Source organism: Schistocerca gregaria, chromosome 5 (assembly GCF_023897955.1).
Source record: "Schistocerca gregaria isolate iqSchGreg1 chromosome 5, iqSchGreg1.2, whole genome shotgun sequence".
Lineage (NCBI taxonomy): Eukaryota > Metazoa > Arthropoda > Insecta > Orthoptera > Acrididae > Schistocerca > Schistocerca gregaria.
Genome location: NC_064924.1, coordinates 198,865,960 through 198,884,311, shown reverse-complemented (window position 1 = coordinate 198,884,311; position 18,352 = coordinate 198,865,960). Strand labels below are relative to the sequence as shown.

Here is an 18,352-nt window from a genome sequence, read left to right as displayed (position 1 = left end):
ACTACACACTATTCCTAACTCATTTTCCGAAATGTAAATTCCAAAACACGATGTCAGTGTGAATGAGAATAAGATGATATAATGTGGCATTTACGACAATCTGCAGAATACAGTCAAATCTGCTATTGTTTTTATGGATGCATGGAAACATGTGGTCAGGGAAACTGTAAAAATTTCTGTGAATATCAGCTGGGAATAATGGAAACGGATATACTGTGCCTGATACTGTTAAGGAGGTGGCAAGAGTGGTGAAGGCGGGCACGTCAGTTCAATGGAATGCGGCGTCATACGTTATGGCAACATAAACGCAGTACCGTTTGGTGCTCTTGAGTACCGAAACAATTGGCACAATGGTGAAAAGATATAGTATTGGCACGCAGGAGACCATGAGTTCACACCCTGGCCCTGCCCCTGCTGACAACACCTTGCAGTCCGCTGGACGATATCAATCAGAGAGTGGAGGCCAGTAACCCTCTCACTCTTGATGATGGTGCAGCTCCAAGGTGCTGCATGCTCCGCCACTGCTATGATGCATCCTTACTGTGGAGGTTGGTGGTAGTTTGAGTGGGCTTGTTGCCCACCGATATTCATCACCAGAAGGTCATTGTGGTTGGCCTGCAAGTTAAACAACCATCATCTCTCTGGTTTTTGCTGTGGACAGAATGGTGACACGACAGTCTGATTTGAGACTCCAGGCACACTTATTTATGTGTCTTTTCTCTACATAGTTCCTCTGGAAGGGACATGTGGAGTGCTCTTTAATAATTACAATGTCAGTTTTCCTCAGCATGCTTCAGCTCCTACACGCAGGTAACTAGGTGTTATAACTGCAATGTATGGGTTTGTCACACACATCAGTACCTTGTGCTGCCCTGATTACTTCACATTTGTATACAGTGCCCACTGGTCCATGCCTTCTCACCTGCAAATGGTGTCAAAAAACTGCCTCACAAAACTGTTTACAAAATATCAACATTGCCCACAACTGTCATCTGATGTGCTGGTCGGTTTCTTAACTACTGTCTTCCAGCCATAGCTGTGCAAAATTTACAAGAATTTCCCAAATCCACCCCTGTACTTAGTCATGGTGCAGCATACCTCCTCCTTCCTTAGAAGATTTCTCTCGAATCATTAACATTGGGCTCCCATTCAACTACCTCAACTCTGATAATTTACATATTGAGGACAATCTCCTGAGTCCACCATACAGGAATTCTGCTCACACTTTACTACTACCATGTACCCCTTATCATATGCTTATACACTAATTAAGACCTTAAAAATAATTGCTTTCCCTACCAATGCCAGTCAACCATTCTACTAGTAATTGGTGTGATAGCACATAGCCTGTGTCTTCTTGCGTCTTACCCAGAAATACAGCTCCCAAAAGCCTGATGGAAACACGTTGCAATTGTTGGCTGATATGCTCACCACCAACACTTTGTTCTCCTGTTCTTTCCAGACATTATGTACATGCTGCCACATCCATTCCATTGAAATTTCCCCTTGCTAGGAAGGACAGCAAAAGGTTTGGATTGAGTGTGTCATTTAAACACATTAAATTTTGAATGGGTAACACCCTCAGAGATCCTCCTGTCCAATGAAATGTATTCCATGACAACTTCATGACTGCTGAGCCTGTAAGCATAGGCAGAAGATGAATATCCATCCTGATTATCACACAACTCATGCCGTTAATGATCATCCTTTATGATGAGACAAAAAATCCATAGTGAGAATCAGTTCATCGATGTCGGCAATGTAGCACATCCACAGAAAATGTAGAGAAGGAGATGGGGTTACCGTAACCTTTACTGAGCCTGAGGTAGGTACTGTCGACTCATTGACAGCTTGTAGAAGAGACTTTGTCTGTGAAGAAGAGACTGGAGCCATCGAAGTATGTATGATCGACACATCAGCACCAGTGTCGACCAGAAAAGCTAGACCTGATGCAATGTCAATCACATAGAGACAACCACTCAGCCAGGTGGATGAGTGAACAGAGTGTAATATAAGAGAACACCTGTTAGGTTCCCCACAGGACTCAACATCTCTTAGTTCCTGCTGTCGGCATTTGGGTGTTTGCATGGCAACTTGCACTTCTTGGCATTGTCGCTGAACATCTTGTGGTACCAGCAGGAAGGGTTAGCAGAGTGGGGAGGAGGTGGGGAGTGCAACAGTGGGGGCAGCTTGTCCTCGTTGATTTTTTCTGGTAAATACACGGGTACGTAATGTGCATGGGCGATCCTGGAGTGCTTGGACAGTGGAGAGAGTGAGCCAATGCTGCCAGGAGAAATAGACAATGTGACAGTGGAGTGAGCCCTGCCTCTGCCAGCTGAGGGACGGTATGCGGGGGTGGTTGTGCCAAAGAACAGTGTGGAATGAACCGGCTGATGTTGCCGCAGCAGCTAATACAACTGGTGAGCGATGTAGAGGTGGGAACCGATGGACTCAAACGAATGTGGTAATAGATAGATCTGTAGATTGGTAGGTAGTTTGGCAGACCACACAGCCCATAGAATGGTGTCAGGCATGGTATGCTCATTCAAGAGCAATCGAAGGTGGCACAAAAGTTGTGAGGGTGTACGTTCCCCTAAGTGCTCCGTGTAGAGAATCTTGATTATTAACTCTTGCGGTGAGCAGGCAAGTTGTTCCATTATAGTCTTCTTTGCAAACTCGTATTTTGGTGCAAGCGGCGGCGAAAGCAGCAGGTCACAAAGCAAATCCGAATGGTCACAGAGGTGTGTGATGAGGCAGAGAAACTTTGAGTCGTCGTCAGAACTTGATGTAACTCGAATAGATGCTTGTCAAGTGTGAACCATGATGCCAGGTTGTCATCATACAAGGGCGGTAGCCTCAGCAGGCGGCCAGAAGGTGGGTGATGACAACAGCTTCGGTGTCTCCTGGGGTAGCGGCTGAACTGAGATTAAGTCAGAGGCCGGCATGGTAGGCCTAGATTTAAACCAGGAGGGCGAATCCGTAATAGCAACATCTGGCATAGTCGATTGTGTGTCATGAAAACACGGCACAGCAGACATGGACAGTATTGTGAGAATGGGTGGATGGACAGCACACAAGGGGGCCCGGAAACTGGCCCGAGAGTGACGAGTGCTGGATGGAAACGACTGGCTTCTGTAACAGAGCGAGAGACCGGTGTGCAGACTGCAGACACAGGTGGTGCTGTAGGAGCGGAAGGTGGTTGAGCAACTGGAAACGGGGACCCTTGCAAGTGAGGGGTGGGGTGGGAAGGGGGGGGGGGGTGGCAGGGGGGTAGTGCATGTGGCAGACTACTGAGGCGAGGCAAGGGGTCCATGTTACACGAAACACTGAATTGTGCATGTAAATTAGACACAACTGGAACACCACATCCATGGAATGGATCCAGCCCAGTTTGTAGTAATGGTGGCATTGCACACAGTGCGACAGTAACTGATGTAGCGTGCCGATGGGTCGCTAAATGCGTGTTCGGATGGAGATTACTTTGGTCTTGAAACACTCAATTTGCAGAGACACAATTCGAAATACTGTTCAGTTAACATTTCACTGTCAGATAGGCATAATCTGGTGACATGAAGCCTAAATCCATTGTTCACTCTAATGGCGTAGTTGTTGACTGTTGAAAATTAATGAGGTTAGCACACGGTGTTGGTTGGGAATGCGAATCACTGTGCGTAAATGATGAATACACCAAAGAAACAGATCATATTTACCCAAAGCAGGTGAAGTGGGTCCCAACAGGTCAGTTTCAGTTCCAGTGAAAAACAGCACTTCAAACTTCTTTGTTAGAGGGACTGGTATTGCACCATGAATCATCCCTGGTCCCTGCCTACCCGTAAAGGATGCTTAGATCTACAATTGACACACCACTCGCAGTCAAGTGGACGAGTAATGACATATCCCATAATTCCTGCAGATTATGTAGGCTCCACAAGAGACGATAGTACTTGAGGTAACTTTGGTATCACAGTTGCTGGTACATGAATCCTGGGAGGTCTTCCATCACATCGATTCATAGTAGCTGCCAACCTTTTGACAATAGTGAAGGTGATTTGCAGCTCCTTACAATTTTGCAGTGTTTTCCAGTACAGTGAACAAATAACTTTAAGCAACTCACTGACCAAATTTTAACCTGTTGATCAAAAAATTACCAATACCCCATAAGAACTGGAGAAAATACAGTAAACGAGATTTCTATAAGGCACGAGGAAAACATGTGGTAAAAATTACAAGTTTCCTAAAACTTTTAAAGCTTATTGTTGTTACTGACCAACTCAAAAGTAGACTTAAATTATGATAAATATAAATAACATATACTCCTCTTGAAAAGGAAATTAAATGTAACACAGTATGTTAGTTACAGTATGTGCTACAGTAACTTTATTTATTTTATTTATTTATTTATTGTTCCATGGGACCAAATTAAGGAGAATTCTCCATGGTCATGGAACAAGTCAATAAATGAAATTATAATACGATATTAGAAACAGATAAAATGAAATATAAAAAACATATTCAGGTGACAAGGAAGTTTAAATAAAGAAAATCAACAATGTAACACAGGAATTTGCTTAATTTTTTTAGATTTTCGCGGACCTACTCGACAGAAAAAGAGGAGTGAGCCATGAGGAAACTCTTCAGTTTAGACTTAAAAGAGTTTGGGCTACTGCTAAGATTTTTGAGTTCTTGTGGTAGCTTATTGAAAATGAATGCAGCAGAATACTGCACTCCTTTCTGTACAAGAGTCAAGGAAGTGCATTCCACATGGAGATTGGATTTCTGCCTAGTATTAACCGAGTGAAAGCTGCAAACTCTTGGGAATAGGCTAATATTGCAAACAACAAACGACATTAAAGAAAATATATACTGTGAGGGCAATGTCAGAATTCCCAGACTATTGAATAGGGGTCGACAAGAGGTTCTTGAACTTACAACACATATAGCTCAAACAGCCCATTTTTGAGCCAAAAATACCCATTTGAATCAGAAGAATTACCCCAAAAAATAATACCATACGACATACATGTATGAAAATATGTGAAGTAGACTACTTTTCATGTTGAAGTGTCACTTATTTCAGATACTGTTCTAATGGTAAATAAAGCAGCATTTAGTTTATGAACGAGATCCTGGACATGGGCATTCCACAACAGCTTACTATCTATCTGAATGCCTAGGAACTTGAACTGTTTCGTCTTGCATATAATATGCCCATTCTGTCTGATCAAAATATCGGTTCTTGTTGAATTGTGAGTTAGAAACTGTAAAAACTGAGTCTTACTGTGATTTAACATCAAATTATTTTCCACAAGCCATGAACTTATTTCATGAACTACATTATTTGATAATGTTTCAATATTACACACAAGATCCTTCACTACCAAGCTGATGTCATCAGCAAACAGAAATATTTTTGAATCACCTTTAATATTAGAAGGCATATCATTTATATAAATAAGAAACAGCAGTGGCCCCAGCACCGACCCTTGGGGAATGCTCCACTTAACAGTGCCCCATTGGGACTGAACATCACTACCACTGTCAATATTGCGGACAATTACCTTCTGCTTTCTGTTTAAAGTAAGAGGTGAACCAACTGTAAGCTACTCCCCTTACTCCATAATGGTCCAACTTGTGCAGTAATATTTTGTGGTCAGCACAGTCAAAAGCCTTCGTTAAATCAAAGAAAACTCTTAGCTTTTGCAACCTTTTATTTAATCCTTCCAAAACCTTACAGAGAAAAGAGAATATAGCATTTTCAGTTGTTAAACCATTTCTAAAACCAAACTGAACATTTGATAGCAAATTATGTGAATTTAAATGCTCCAGTAACCTTTTATATACAACCTTCTCGATAACTTTAGCAAACACCGATGGCATAGAAGTAGTTCTATAATTGTCAATATTATCCCTGTCTCCCTTTTTATAAAGTGGCTTCACTACCGAGTACTTTAATCGGTGAAGAAACCGACCACTCCTAAAGGAAGAGTTACAGATATGGCTAAGTACTGGGCTAACATACATAGAACAATACTTCAGTATTCTGCTAGATACCCCGTCATATCCATGAAAGTTCTTTGTCTTTAGTGATTTAATTATTAACTCAATCTCCCTCTTATCAGCATCATGGAGGAGCATTTCAGGTAACAGTCTCGGAACACTTTTTTCTAAGAACGCTATATGATTCCCTGCTGGGACTAGGTTTCTATTTAGTTCACCTGCTATATTCAGAAAGTAATTATTAAATACTGTACATATATGCGATTTATCAGTAACACGGACATTCCCACTATGCACTGATTCTATATCGTCGAGCCATCTCTGCATACCAGCCACTTCCTTTAAGTCTGACCATATGGTTTTAATTTTATCCTGAGACTTAGTTATTCTATCTGCATACCACATACTTTTTGCCTTTTTGCCTAATAACATTTTTAAGCACCTTACAATTTCGTTTGTAATGGGCTGCTGGATTTAGATTCTGACTGTTTCTAACATATTGATATAACTGCCACTTTGTTCTACAAGATATTCTTATCCCTCTACTCAGCCACCCAGGCTGCCTGTTTGTGCTAGTACCCTGTTTTGAATGTTGTAATGGAAAGCAACTTTCAAAGAGCACGAGAAAAGTCTTGAGAAAAGCATTATATTTATCGTTTACTGTATCAGCGCTACAAACATCTTGTCACTCTTGTTCCTTTATAAGGTTTACAAAGGTCTCTACAGCAACTGGATCAGCTTTCTTAAACAGCTGATGACTATATTTAACATGTGTTGCAGCACAAAAATCTTTTAGAGTTAAAATTTGTGCATCATGATCTGAAAGGCCATTCACCTTTTTGCTAACAGAATGCCCTTCTAGTAATGAGGAATGAACAAAAATGTTGTCTATGGTTGTTCTACTGTTCCCTTGCACTCTCGTTGGAAAGAATATGGTTTGCATAAGATTATAAGAATTAAGGAGGTCTACCAGCACCCTCTTCCTTGCACAATCACTTATACAATTAATGTTGAAGTCACCACATATAATTATCTTTTTGTATTTCCTATAAAGTGAACCAAGATCCTCCTCTAGCTTTAGCAAAAATGTTGTGAAATCAGAGTCTGGGGATCTATAAATAACAACAGTTAGAAGTTTAGCTCCATTAAATTTAACTACACCTGCACAACATTCAAACACCTTTTCAGTGCAGTACTTTGAAACATCAATTGACTCAAATGGGTTTCTGTTTTTCACATACATGGCCACTCTCCCACACCGCAAAGAGCTCCTCGTAAAGCTGCCAGCCAATCTGTATCCTGGTAAAGGAAGCCTCTGAATTATCTCCTTATTTAAGAAGTGTTCAGATACACCAATAATTTCAGAGTCAACATATATAAGCAATTCACTAACTTTATCTCTAATACCTTGTATATTTTGATGAAATATACTAATTCCCTCATTACTCGGATACCTAAGCTTTGTCAAAAGTGGTTCCTTTGTTAGAGAGACTTCCCTTAAGCAGGAATACCTATCAGCTGACTTCAATCTAAAAAAGGTGCAGCTCTATCATCCACTACTGCAGGAATCACTAATCACAAACACTGATTTACTATGAATTAGTTTGTGCTCAGAGCAATGGCAACTTCCTGAAATTCTTGAAACTTGGTGTTTTTGTACTGATATACACTGAAATTAGCGATAATCTATTCTTTGACACTAACTGTGGATCAAAAACACTGATTTGCTATGAAATAATTTATTTATAACACTTGTACCAGTGACATATGAATATTTTCAAGAATATAATTTTCTAAGCATCTAAAAATTTACAAAACAACCAATTTCTCATATAATTATGCAATTAAATTAGAGAATTATTATATTGAATGAAGATGGGCCTACTGCTCCCAAGGATTTTATAAGAGCAGAAATAAGTTTAAGCCTTCAAATACTAAGTTTAAGCATACAATAACAGTACCAATACAAGTTACAGCACTTGCAAATGTTTGATATTTTACAATACAAAAGAGTATTGTCATAATAAATGAAAGATTGTGCGAAGCTACACAAAAAGTAAAATATATGAACCTAGAATCTTAAATTGGCAAACTAATTTGGCACATGTGGTCACACAAAAAAGGAATATTCTGAAGTTGGCTTTTACATATAAATTGCAAGGATTTTTATTTAGCTGATTCTGTAACAACTCTTACATTGGTGTACAAAAGATGAACACTGCAGTGTTAGTCTATCTTGGTCAAAATCATGAAAATGTGTAGCAGCAAAAAAGCATGTCTTCTACCTGGAGCATCTAACAATACCTGTTGTGAAATACAAGGTTCCTGGATTAAGTCGCAATCCATCATGCAGTTTTAATCTTTTGGGGTGCAAAACAGTACAAGGTCTTGCTGTTGATTGAAGAGATTCATTCTGTAATCTTATTTATGATTGTGATATCCTTATATTGCCTTGTAATAACAGTTATAACTAAGATGTAATTTTAAGCATTCCTAATGATTTATATCTGTTTTCCAGTCAAACTGGCAATCACAGCAGGTGAAAGTTTATTTGCAATCATTGGAAATGATAACATGAAGCACTATATGATAGCAGGTGAACCTATATGGAATATTAGGCGAGCTGAAAGAAACTGGCTATCAGGAGACATTCTTGTAGATTCCAAAGCATGGAGCTACATGAGGGCTGCTGATTATCTGTATAAAACTGTGAACAATGGACAATTTGTGAAGGTCTGTTTTATTTTAATAGGCTAAGTTAATGGGCTCTGTTTAATATAACATAATTTGATGAATATGTTGCAGATTTTGGGAGTCCGAACAGAAGATACAGAGGTGCACCCACACAAGTTCATGAGTTCTTGTAAGTTTTTTATTCTTCTTTGTCTCATGAAGTCTACAGTCAATGGAAAGAACTAGGTAGTATCACAGTTTTACCTTAATACCCAAATTTATTACCAAAAATCTTTCAGATGTTACTTGTTTTTAATACTTTCTTTCTAATATGCAGGTATGTTTTGTCTCACTATGGTAACATCCAATAAAACATTCTCAGGTTGTAGTGCTTCAACATAAATGGTTGATTCATTCAGTGAATTAGAAACTAATAGATGCTACTAAGTGATTTCTTTTGGTGCAATTGCAAAATGATTGAGAGTACATTAACTTCCAAAAAACACTTATCTTTGATATGGTATTAAGATTTAGTTCCTTGGATTTGCTAAACTGTTAAATCAAACACATTTTTCCTATTTTTGTGGTTTTTTAGTACTCATCCATGGGCAAATACAAATACAAATACACGAGAAATACTAGCAGAATAAACACACTTTCACACTATCTAGTGTCCCCTGCTGCCAAATTGTACATTTAAAAGTCTCCAGCTTAGAGCACCATGCATCCGCTTATGGTTTAGTAATTTGTATGTGGCATCTGCAAACTGAAAACAGTGAATTCAGCAGCCCACTTCTGATGCCAGTTCATACACCCTGTGAAAGGTGTAGTCACCTTTGCAAATCAGTGAGGGCTTGTAATTAATACATGATACTCAGGTTGACAAAAACTAGCTCCATCAGTTTATTTGATCATGGGAATTTTATGACAAGAATTCCCAGGTGGTGAGAGAAAGTAACGCTAGTAGCTCCACATCCATCTTGGAGGAGAAGCAAAAATTCAAAGGTGAAAGAACTGAAGCAGTGGCTTAGAACAGAAGAGAGTAATGTTGTTTGCTCATGGCTCTGAGAGCCAGCAGTCTCACAAGTCAGGTGATCCTGCAATGTGATTTGATTGGCACAGCAACTTTGCTGACAATGATTTGGCCTATTCCAGTATGAACTGTTTGATTGTTGTGATGTCAACTGAGAGGCAGTAAACAGAAAAGGCAGCCTCTTTGTAAAATTTAAATAATAAAAATTGCTTATGTTGGGCCCTGGGGCACTTTGTACACTGCCATAAGTACAATTTAGACTAAGTTACATCTTTGATATGGAAATGGATTATATAATGTTTTCCAACAATGTTATTAGTTAATGTTTTAATTACAAATTTATTGATCTGTGTTGCGGATGATGTTACATACATATCTTATGAGCTGAATAAGTGTTAAAATTTGATCCCAGAGCTACTGACTAGATGATAATAACTGAACATTATATGGAATGCAACTATAAATTATAAGTACAGTTTAAAGGTAAAAAATAATGTAAACTTGATACAGATGCGATAATTTAGAAAACTAAAAGATAGAACAGTAGCAGTTACTCTAAATGTGAGAGAAAAATATGCGGCTGTAGGTTAAGAAATGTCACTAATTCTGGAATCAGTCACTTCAGTATGTGCTGTCCCAGTCTGTCATGTGCTATCACAGTCTGCCGCATTACGATGTGAAACACATGCAGAACATTACTTGTTTGGACTGACTCCATCTACACTTTGTGTGAAAGAAATTGCAAATATTTGTCAAAACATCACAGAAAATGTGACTGTTGACTCTTATAAGAGATATCCAGTGTGTATATGATAGATTTTAACATTCCTGGTCCAACAAAATATATTTGACATTAATAATTTTATCAATATTATATTCAGCAGATGATTTCGATGGTACAAAAACCATACATTAATACCACCTGTAAGTGATGGAGCTGTCAAAATTAAAGAAATAATGGAAATATTTATACTTCCAGTGCAATTCAATACTTAACTTTGGTGCAGGATAGTCAGGTCCAGGTGCATTGCTACTAATAACTTGACACCATACAGTTAAAAAGTTTTCATTCTTATTCCCTTTAGGTTTAAGACAAGTACAGTAAGTATACCTTAACTGGTTTCCATACCAACTTTGTATTTTAAGTTTAGATTAATTTAGTCTTTTTATGTTCCTTGAATCATTTGCATGATAAATTGTAATGATGTGAAACGAGTCACTTTACATACACATCACAACTTAATTTTTAAATATGAGTATATGCCAAACATTTGTGAGTCTTTCTTTTAAAATCTACAAATATGAGTTAGTATTTCCTACTCCCCACCTTCTACTCATATTAGTAATAGAAATTCTTCTACAGAATTGAAGGAGTTGTCAGGGCATTTTGTGCTAACAGCAACCTTAAAGTGGAGTAATGAATGTCATCTTTCCTTCTTATATTGTAATTATGTATAACATTGTTTGTTTTCAACTACAGTAGATTATTTACAACAAACTTATGAAAGACTAAATATTCTGTGAAGGAGTAGTCCAAATGCCCAACTCTTGAAACAGATGTCCACAAGATGAACTTGTGTGTGCACCACATATTACTCTTACAATATGTTTTTGAGCAATGAAGACTTTCTTTGTTAAAGATGAGTTGCCCCCCAGAACATTATTTGATATGACATTATTGAATGAAAATACATAAAATATGTCAATTTACTGATTTGTTTCTCCACAAGATATGCAAGGATTCTAGTGCAAATTTAGTTGAACTGAGTTGTTTTAGGAGTTCTAAAATGTGCTTTTTCCTGTTTAAATTCTCATTAATATGAACTTAGGAACATTTTTGTGCAGGCAGTTACCACACTTTGACCCAAACAAATTTAAAACGCATACAGATGACATCTATGTGAAAAGCTTAAAATATAAAGAAACAGAAAAAAACACATGACTAAGGAAAAACCTTATAAAATATAAAAACTATTTAGATGAAAATTTCATTGAATTGCTCCTTGAATTGTATTATATTTTTGACACAAACTCCAAGCAATCAGCAATGTTGCACTGCATATTCTTGTAATTAGTCTCGCTCTCCCTCTGGCATAAGCAGTAATGGCATGTTGAAAAAGATGATCCATAAATTATTGATCTGATGCAGAAGTATTGGACTCGCAATGATGGATGATTATCATGCAATTATTTATTAATGTTGTCAGACCCAATGACAAGTTCTGAATGGTAAGCCATCAGTGAAGATGGTTTGCTGTCAGTGACAACCCTAATTTGGATAGTAAAATTGTCCACGTAACAGAACCAGGTATTCGGTGCCTTGTTCACAGTTTCCAATGCCTGCTCCTCGAGTTTTTCAATAAAGAAATTTGCTATAACTGGGCTTAAGGGGCTTCCCATAGTGACACCATCCATCTGTTCATAGAACTCTTCATTCCATTTGAAATATGTGGTTTTGAGACAACATTTAAACAGTTCTGCAACATGGGGAGGAAAAAATCTGATTTAGCTGTTGCAGCACTTCATTGAGCGGAACCATAGTGAGTAGAGACACCACATCAAAACTAGCTAATATGTCCTACAGCTATAGCACTATGCCGTTTATTTTACTGATAAAATGTGCCAAACTTTATCAGTAAATTAAATGACATAGAAGTACAGCTGAAGTACAAAGTGTGCTGAATTTTATCAGTAAATTAAACAGCATAGTGGTACAGAAGGAGAACATACTATTGATATGATGCCACTATTCACTATGCTTCCACTCAATGAAGTGTTGCAACAACTAAATCAGATTTTTTTTCTCCCCTCCCCATGTTGCAGAACTGTTCAAATATTGTCTCACAACCACATATTTCAAATGGAATGAAGAGTTCTATGAACAGATGGATGATGTCACTCTTGCAACTGCACAGAACTGCAAGTTGGATTTCAGATCCCACAATTCTGAGTATTACAACTGCCCTTTCTCCATGTGGAAGCTGGAATTAGCAATGTCTGAGATTTGTGATACTGCATTAGGCCATGGCCAAATCTAATGCTGCATGCTTTAACATTTGCCAGCAGTGTCAAAGGAAATCCCCCTCAAATGTTCTAATCTTATATGGTAATGGGCAAATTTCTCACCTTTTGGAGAGAGGAAATTCTGATACCTCTCCTCAAACAAGGAAAGGACCATACGTGTCCCAGTAGTTATCAAAGCATCATCTTAATGAGCCATGTAGGAAGGACCCTGGAGCAAATGGTTACCCGTCATCTGGTCTGGTTGTTAGAGACCAGGCAGCTCCTCAGTCGCTCTCAGTGTGGATTTCGGAGATTTCAGTCCACTGTCGACAACTTGACCATACTCTGCTCTTGCGGCTACTCAGCAGGCTTTCTTATGTAAACATCACTATCTCAATATATTCTTTGATAGCAGTAAGGTATACGATACTATCTGGAGACACAGTCTCTGTGCTGAGGCTGAGGAAATGCAACTCACCAACTGGTGGCAGCTCCTCCTCCTGGCTTGTGAGACATGTAAGATCCTCCCAGCTCTGACTTCACCTGCACACCATACTGTTGCTCATACACCTTTGGAACACCTTTTCTCCCATCATCCATGAGCCACAATGCTGTTTCAGATTCACGTGCATCATGTACTGGAGTCACTTGGTGTGGAAAACGTACAACACCAACTCCAGGATTTTAACCGCCTGCCACCATGGTTACTGTGTAGGCCCAGGGTAATTTTAGATTTAGTGCACTACAGGAGAGGCTGCATTCCTACATATGTTTTCAATACTTTATTTTCTACCATTTTAACTGTGCACCACAATGCTACAACTGACTATACAGACGTGTTGAAACAGAGTTATTATGTTACTTGCTCTGTTGTTTTGCCTGATCATGCCCTCAAGGTCCAAGCAGAACTGTATTCAATTTTATGGGTACTGGGGTAGATGAGGTATACTTTGAGTGCTAGATTTCTTGTTTGTTCCAATTCTGTAAGGGCCCTTCATTCTCTACATTGCTTGTACCCAGTGGTTTAAGTAGTCCACAATATCCAGGATGCCCTCCTTCAACTACAACAGCTGGGGAAGCAGGTGCACTTCTACTGGGTACCAGGACACTTGGGTATTTCCAGGAATCAAAGAATGGATGTAGCAGCCAGGAGGTGTGTAGCAATTCTGAATTATTTCAGAAGTGATGTCCCCCTACATGCTATCACCTCACTGTCGAGGTATGGAGTCATGCATTGGCGAGAAGAAGAAATGCTGGAAGTGACTGATAATAAGCTGCGTCTAGTAAAGCCCACTATGTGGTGATGGCATACTTCCTTTCAGCTACAAAGACAAGATGATGTACTGCTTACTAATCTTCAAATAGGCCACAGTCGTCTGTTGCATGGCTTCTTGCTCTGGAGAGATGATCCTCAAAAGTGTGGTGCTTGTGGAATACAGATCAATGTCCATCAGCAAGGTAATGTTTTACTTTCAGTTGAGAGGGTAGTGACAGGTCTGCCCTTTACTTTATGTTAGAGTATGGTTAGAGTTTTAAGACTTTGTGATGTGTCCAGCTTGTACCCAAAAATTTTAGAGGTGATCAGCCAGTCACATACCCATGTGCTTTTCTCTTAGCTCTCCAGTGCTTTTACTTCTGTTTTAATCCCATGAATAGCTCCTTAACACCATATTTCATTATATTAAGGCTTATGAGATGGACTGATTGAATGGGTAAGTGGGAGTGAGGTGGTAGTAAGTGTCATTTTGTAGGTTTCCTACTCACTGTGTAAGAACAACTTGAGACATTTTATCCATATTTATTTCTTTTAACATGTGTAAGGGTGGTGATAAACTTGGCATTGAACACCCGTAAGCTCCAAACATGCACACACATACACACACACACACAAAACTTATGGTTTCAGAACACTGCATGGCTACAGGGAACTCCATGAAGTACGAAGAAACGGAAGTGCTAAGACAGACCTCATCTTTTGGAACTGTGTTCTGAAGGAGGCAATTGAAATACAAGAATAGCTGTCAGGCCGATCAACACAGATAATGGATTCACTCTCACCAAAGCCTGGGGCCCAGCACTCAGTCAACTAAAACCACAACATCAACCAAAAGCAACTTCGGCACCTGACACAGGCCACTGGAGTACTGAGGGACAAAAGTTTATGCCCACCTTCAGGTATCACATGAAGATGACAGCAGTGTACACTTTTGAAATATCGAACAGCGAGTTACAGAAGTGATTGATCACCCCCTCCCTTCCTACACTGGACACGTTACTAGAGTACAAAAAATTATAAAATGAAGTTATGTCCAGCTTGTTAATGTTATTGTTGATGTATATGTAGTGATGAACTGATTAAAGGAGAATGAGAGCCTTAGATTTTCTTTGGTGAATTCACACAAAGATGACTCAACAGGCCAGCTTTTTATTAGTTGAAAATCAAGAGGAATTTCTAGCTTGTATTCCTTTAGTATGGCTGTGACTTTCAAAGATTTGTCACTCAAATATTCTGTCTGTTCCATATTCATAAACCAGTTACCTAAAGTGGTTTTCCCATTGCTACCGTACAAAGGCTTGGCTAATCATACCACTGATTCATCAGCTTCTTCAGGTTTTTTTCTTCAGCACTGATAGTCATTCTGTCACTGTCTTTTGTGACATAAATGTAGGTTTTTGAAAGGTAAAAATTTCAAGTGTCAGTCAGGCAAACAAATTTCATGCCAGTTTTAGGTGCTTTGTTATGCATGTACATCCTAAATTTGTATCTTTCCTGGAATGGGACAAGTGTCTCATCAACACAGTTTTGTAAATTTGCTGGCACTTTCTTGTGAACCTAGTGAGTACTTCTGAAATTGCACCTGTCAGATACATTTCTTCTCTGGTCCAGCAGATTCTAGAGTTATCAAATTGAAATGCTATGAAAAGGATACTATATCATTTTGGACATCATGGCATGGTATATTGCCCTGCTTGTGGTCCCTGTGGAAAGAAGTGATGATAGTGAATCTCTAGCTGATAAGTGAATACAGCTCAAAATTAACAATTCTAATAATGCTTTTATTTTAACTAGGCCTGTCAGCTGATATGACTTTCACTGAATTAGGTATTCTCTTGCATGGAACTCAATTTCATGTTAGTCCATGTGACAATGTGCTCAAGAATATCAGGGGTAAAAAGGAGTCCCCAAATGTTTTCAGTTCTGGGTCGAAGTAAATGTCTCACAGGGCCTTTGAGTGCGGCTGTTTCAGTTTTTATACTATATCTACTGAAGCAGCTGTTTATGGGTTGGATGAAATCTTTTTTCCAAATAAAATTTCTTTCCCTAAAATGACCCCTTGATGGAATGCTACTATCTATATCCTTGTGCACTGCTTGGTTGGTAGGCGATCCCACGTCTTCTGTTGTCACTGTAGTGTTATGTTCCACATTTACATCTATGCTCTGCAAACCACCATGAGGTGAATGGCAGAGTGTACATCGCATTGTACCAATTATTAGGCTTGCTTCCTCTTCCATTCGTGTGTAGAGTGCGGGAAGAATGATTGTTTGAATGCCTCTGTGCATGCAGTAATTATTCTAATCTTATCCTCATGATTGGTGTGTGAGTGATACATAGGGGGTCTTACTACATCCCCAGAGCAATCATTTCAAGCTAGTTCCTGAAACTTTGTTAACAGACTTTCTCAGGATAGTTTGCACCTGCCTTCAAGAGGTTGTCATTTCAGTTCCCTCAGTATCTCTGTGAAACTCTCCTGTGGTTTAAACAAACCTGTGACCATTCTTGCCGCCATTCTCTGTATACGTTTAATATCCTGTGTTAGTCGCACCTGGCATGGGTCCCACACACTTGTGGAATGTTCTAGGATGGGTCGTACAAATGATTTGTAAGCAATCTCTTAATTAGACTGATTGCCCTTCCCCAGAAGTCTATCAATAAACCGAAGTCTACCACTTGCTTTACCCAGGACCAAACCTATGTTATCATTCCATTTCATATCCCTACAAAGTGTTACACCCAGGTTGTCAGATTCCAACAGTGTCTCATCATTGTTATAATCATAGGATGATAAATTTTTTTGTTATGTGAAGTGCACAACTTTACTTTTCTGAAACTTAGAGCAAGTTGCCAGTCACTGCACGATGTTGAAATCTTATCAAGATATGACTGAATATTTTTGCACTTCTCTCTGATAGTACTTCATTACAGATAACTGTATCATCTGCAAAAAGCCTAATTTACTATTAATAATGTCTGCAAGGTGATTAATAAACAACATGAGCAGCAAGGATCCCAACACACTTTCCTGGGGCACACTCGAAGTTATTTCTACGTCTGACAATTACTGTGCATACAAGATAACATGCTGTGTCCTCCCTATCAAAAACTCCTAAATTCAGTCACAAATTTCACTTGACACCCCATATGATTGTACTTTTGACAATAAGCATAGATACAATACTGAGTCAAATTTTCCTTGGAAGTCAAGGAACACTGCATCTAATTGGTTGCCTTGATCAAAAGCTTTCAGTGTGTAATGTGAAACAAGTGCGAGTTGAGTTTCACATGATTGATGTTTTTGAAAGCCATGCTGGTTGACATGAGAAGGTCATTCTTTTGAAGATTTCTCATTATGTTTGAACTCAGAATATGTTTTTAGATTCTACAACAAATTGATGTCAAGGATTTTGTATGGTAGTTTTGTAGATCACTTCTACTACCCTTCTTGTAGATGGGTGTGATTTGTGTCTTTTTCCAAGAACTGGGTACAATTTTTTGTTCAAAGGATCTTCAATAGATTATAGTGAGAAGAGTGGCTAACTAAGCCATAAATTCAGTGTATAATGTGACATGGATTCCATGGGAGGCTGGAGCTTTGTTCAATTTCAACGATTTCAGCTGTTTCTCAACACCACTGACACTAACAATGTTCACCTTCATCACATGCAAGTTCACTGTCAGAACATAAGATTATTCTGAGTTGAGGTTAACATCTGACTCTTCATCCTAACATGCAGTCAAAGCAAGTTCTAAATTCTTTCTGGCCCATGCAGAAACATTTTTGAGTGCTCCACTCATGTCTGCCAACCTGAAACAAATGATGTAGATTCTATGAATAGGATAGAAGAACTGTATAACAATAATTTAACCACTAAAAACGAAGTCTTTCCAAACTTTGTGTAAAGAGGAATGCGAGTCTCTGAGACCAGGTGATTAATAAATGAATAGAGGAATAACGGAGTGTCAAAGAGTCCGAAAGTAGTACCTACAGTATCCTGGAGCCAGGGCAGTATTTTGGATGGTGCCTGTGCTACATTGGCCAGTTCACTTCAGGTGATCTTCCTGGGTCAGGTCCCAACTGTGAAAGCATTCCATCAAGCAGGATCTCATTTTTGAATCACTACTGCAACACTGGATGTCCATGTTGACATTCACTGTGAGGAGCTGCCAGCTATGGACCTACACTATTTGTGACCTCTACTCTGAAGAAGATATGGCCACCACCTTTGTGACCAGACGTTGGACTCTGTAATATTTCTTGTGTTATTCATTGGCACTTACATCATACCTTAACTTGTGCACATCTCTTACAGACTTTGATAGTGGTACACCAAATGGCAGGAAAGTTCACAATCCAGTCTATTGTG

The 18,352-nt window shown here is 38.9% G+C and overlaps 1 protein-coding gene across 1 annotated transcript in view; it reads left to right on the top strand.

Moving 5' to 3' along the window:
• The window catches only part of LOC126273286 (adenylate cyclase type 10-like), a 156,490-nt gene extending 147,418 nt beyond the window's left edge, over positions 1-9,072 (top strand). Inside the window, exons 6-8 of the mRNA XM_049976830.1 lie at positions 8,516-8,730; positions 8,803-8,860; positions 9,008-9,072. Of these exons, the coding sequence (XP_049832787.1) occupies positions 8,516-8,730; positions 8,803-8,860; positions 9,008-9,072 (338 nt within the window). The remainder of the gene's footprint in view (positions 1-8,515; positions 8,731-8,802; positions 8,861-9,007) is intronic.
• The last annotated feature ends 9,280 nt before the right edge of the window (positions 9,073-18,352 follow it).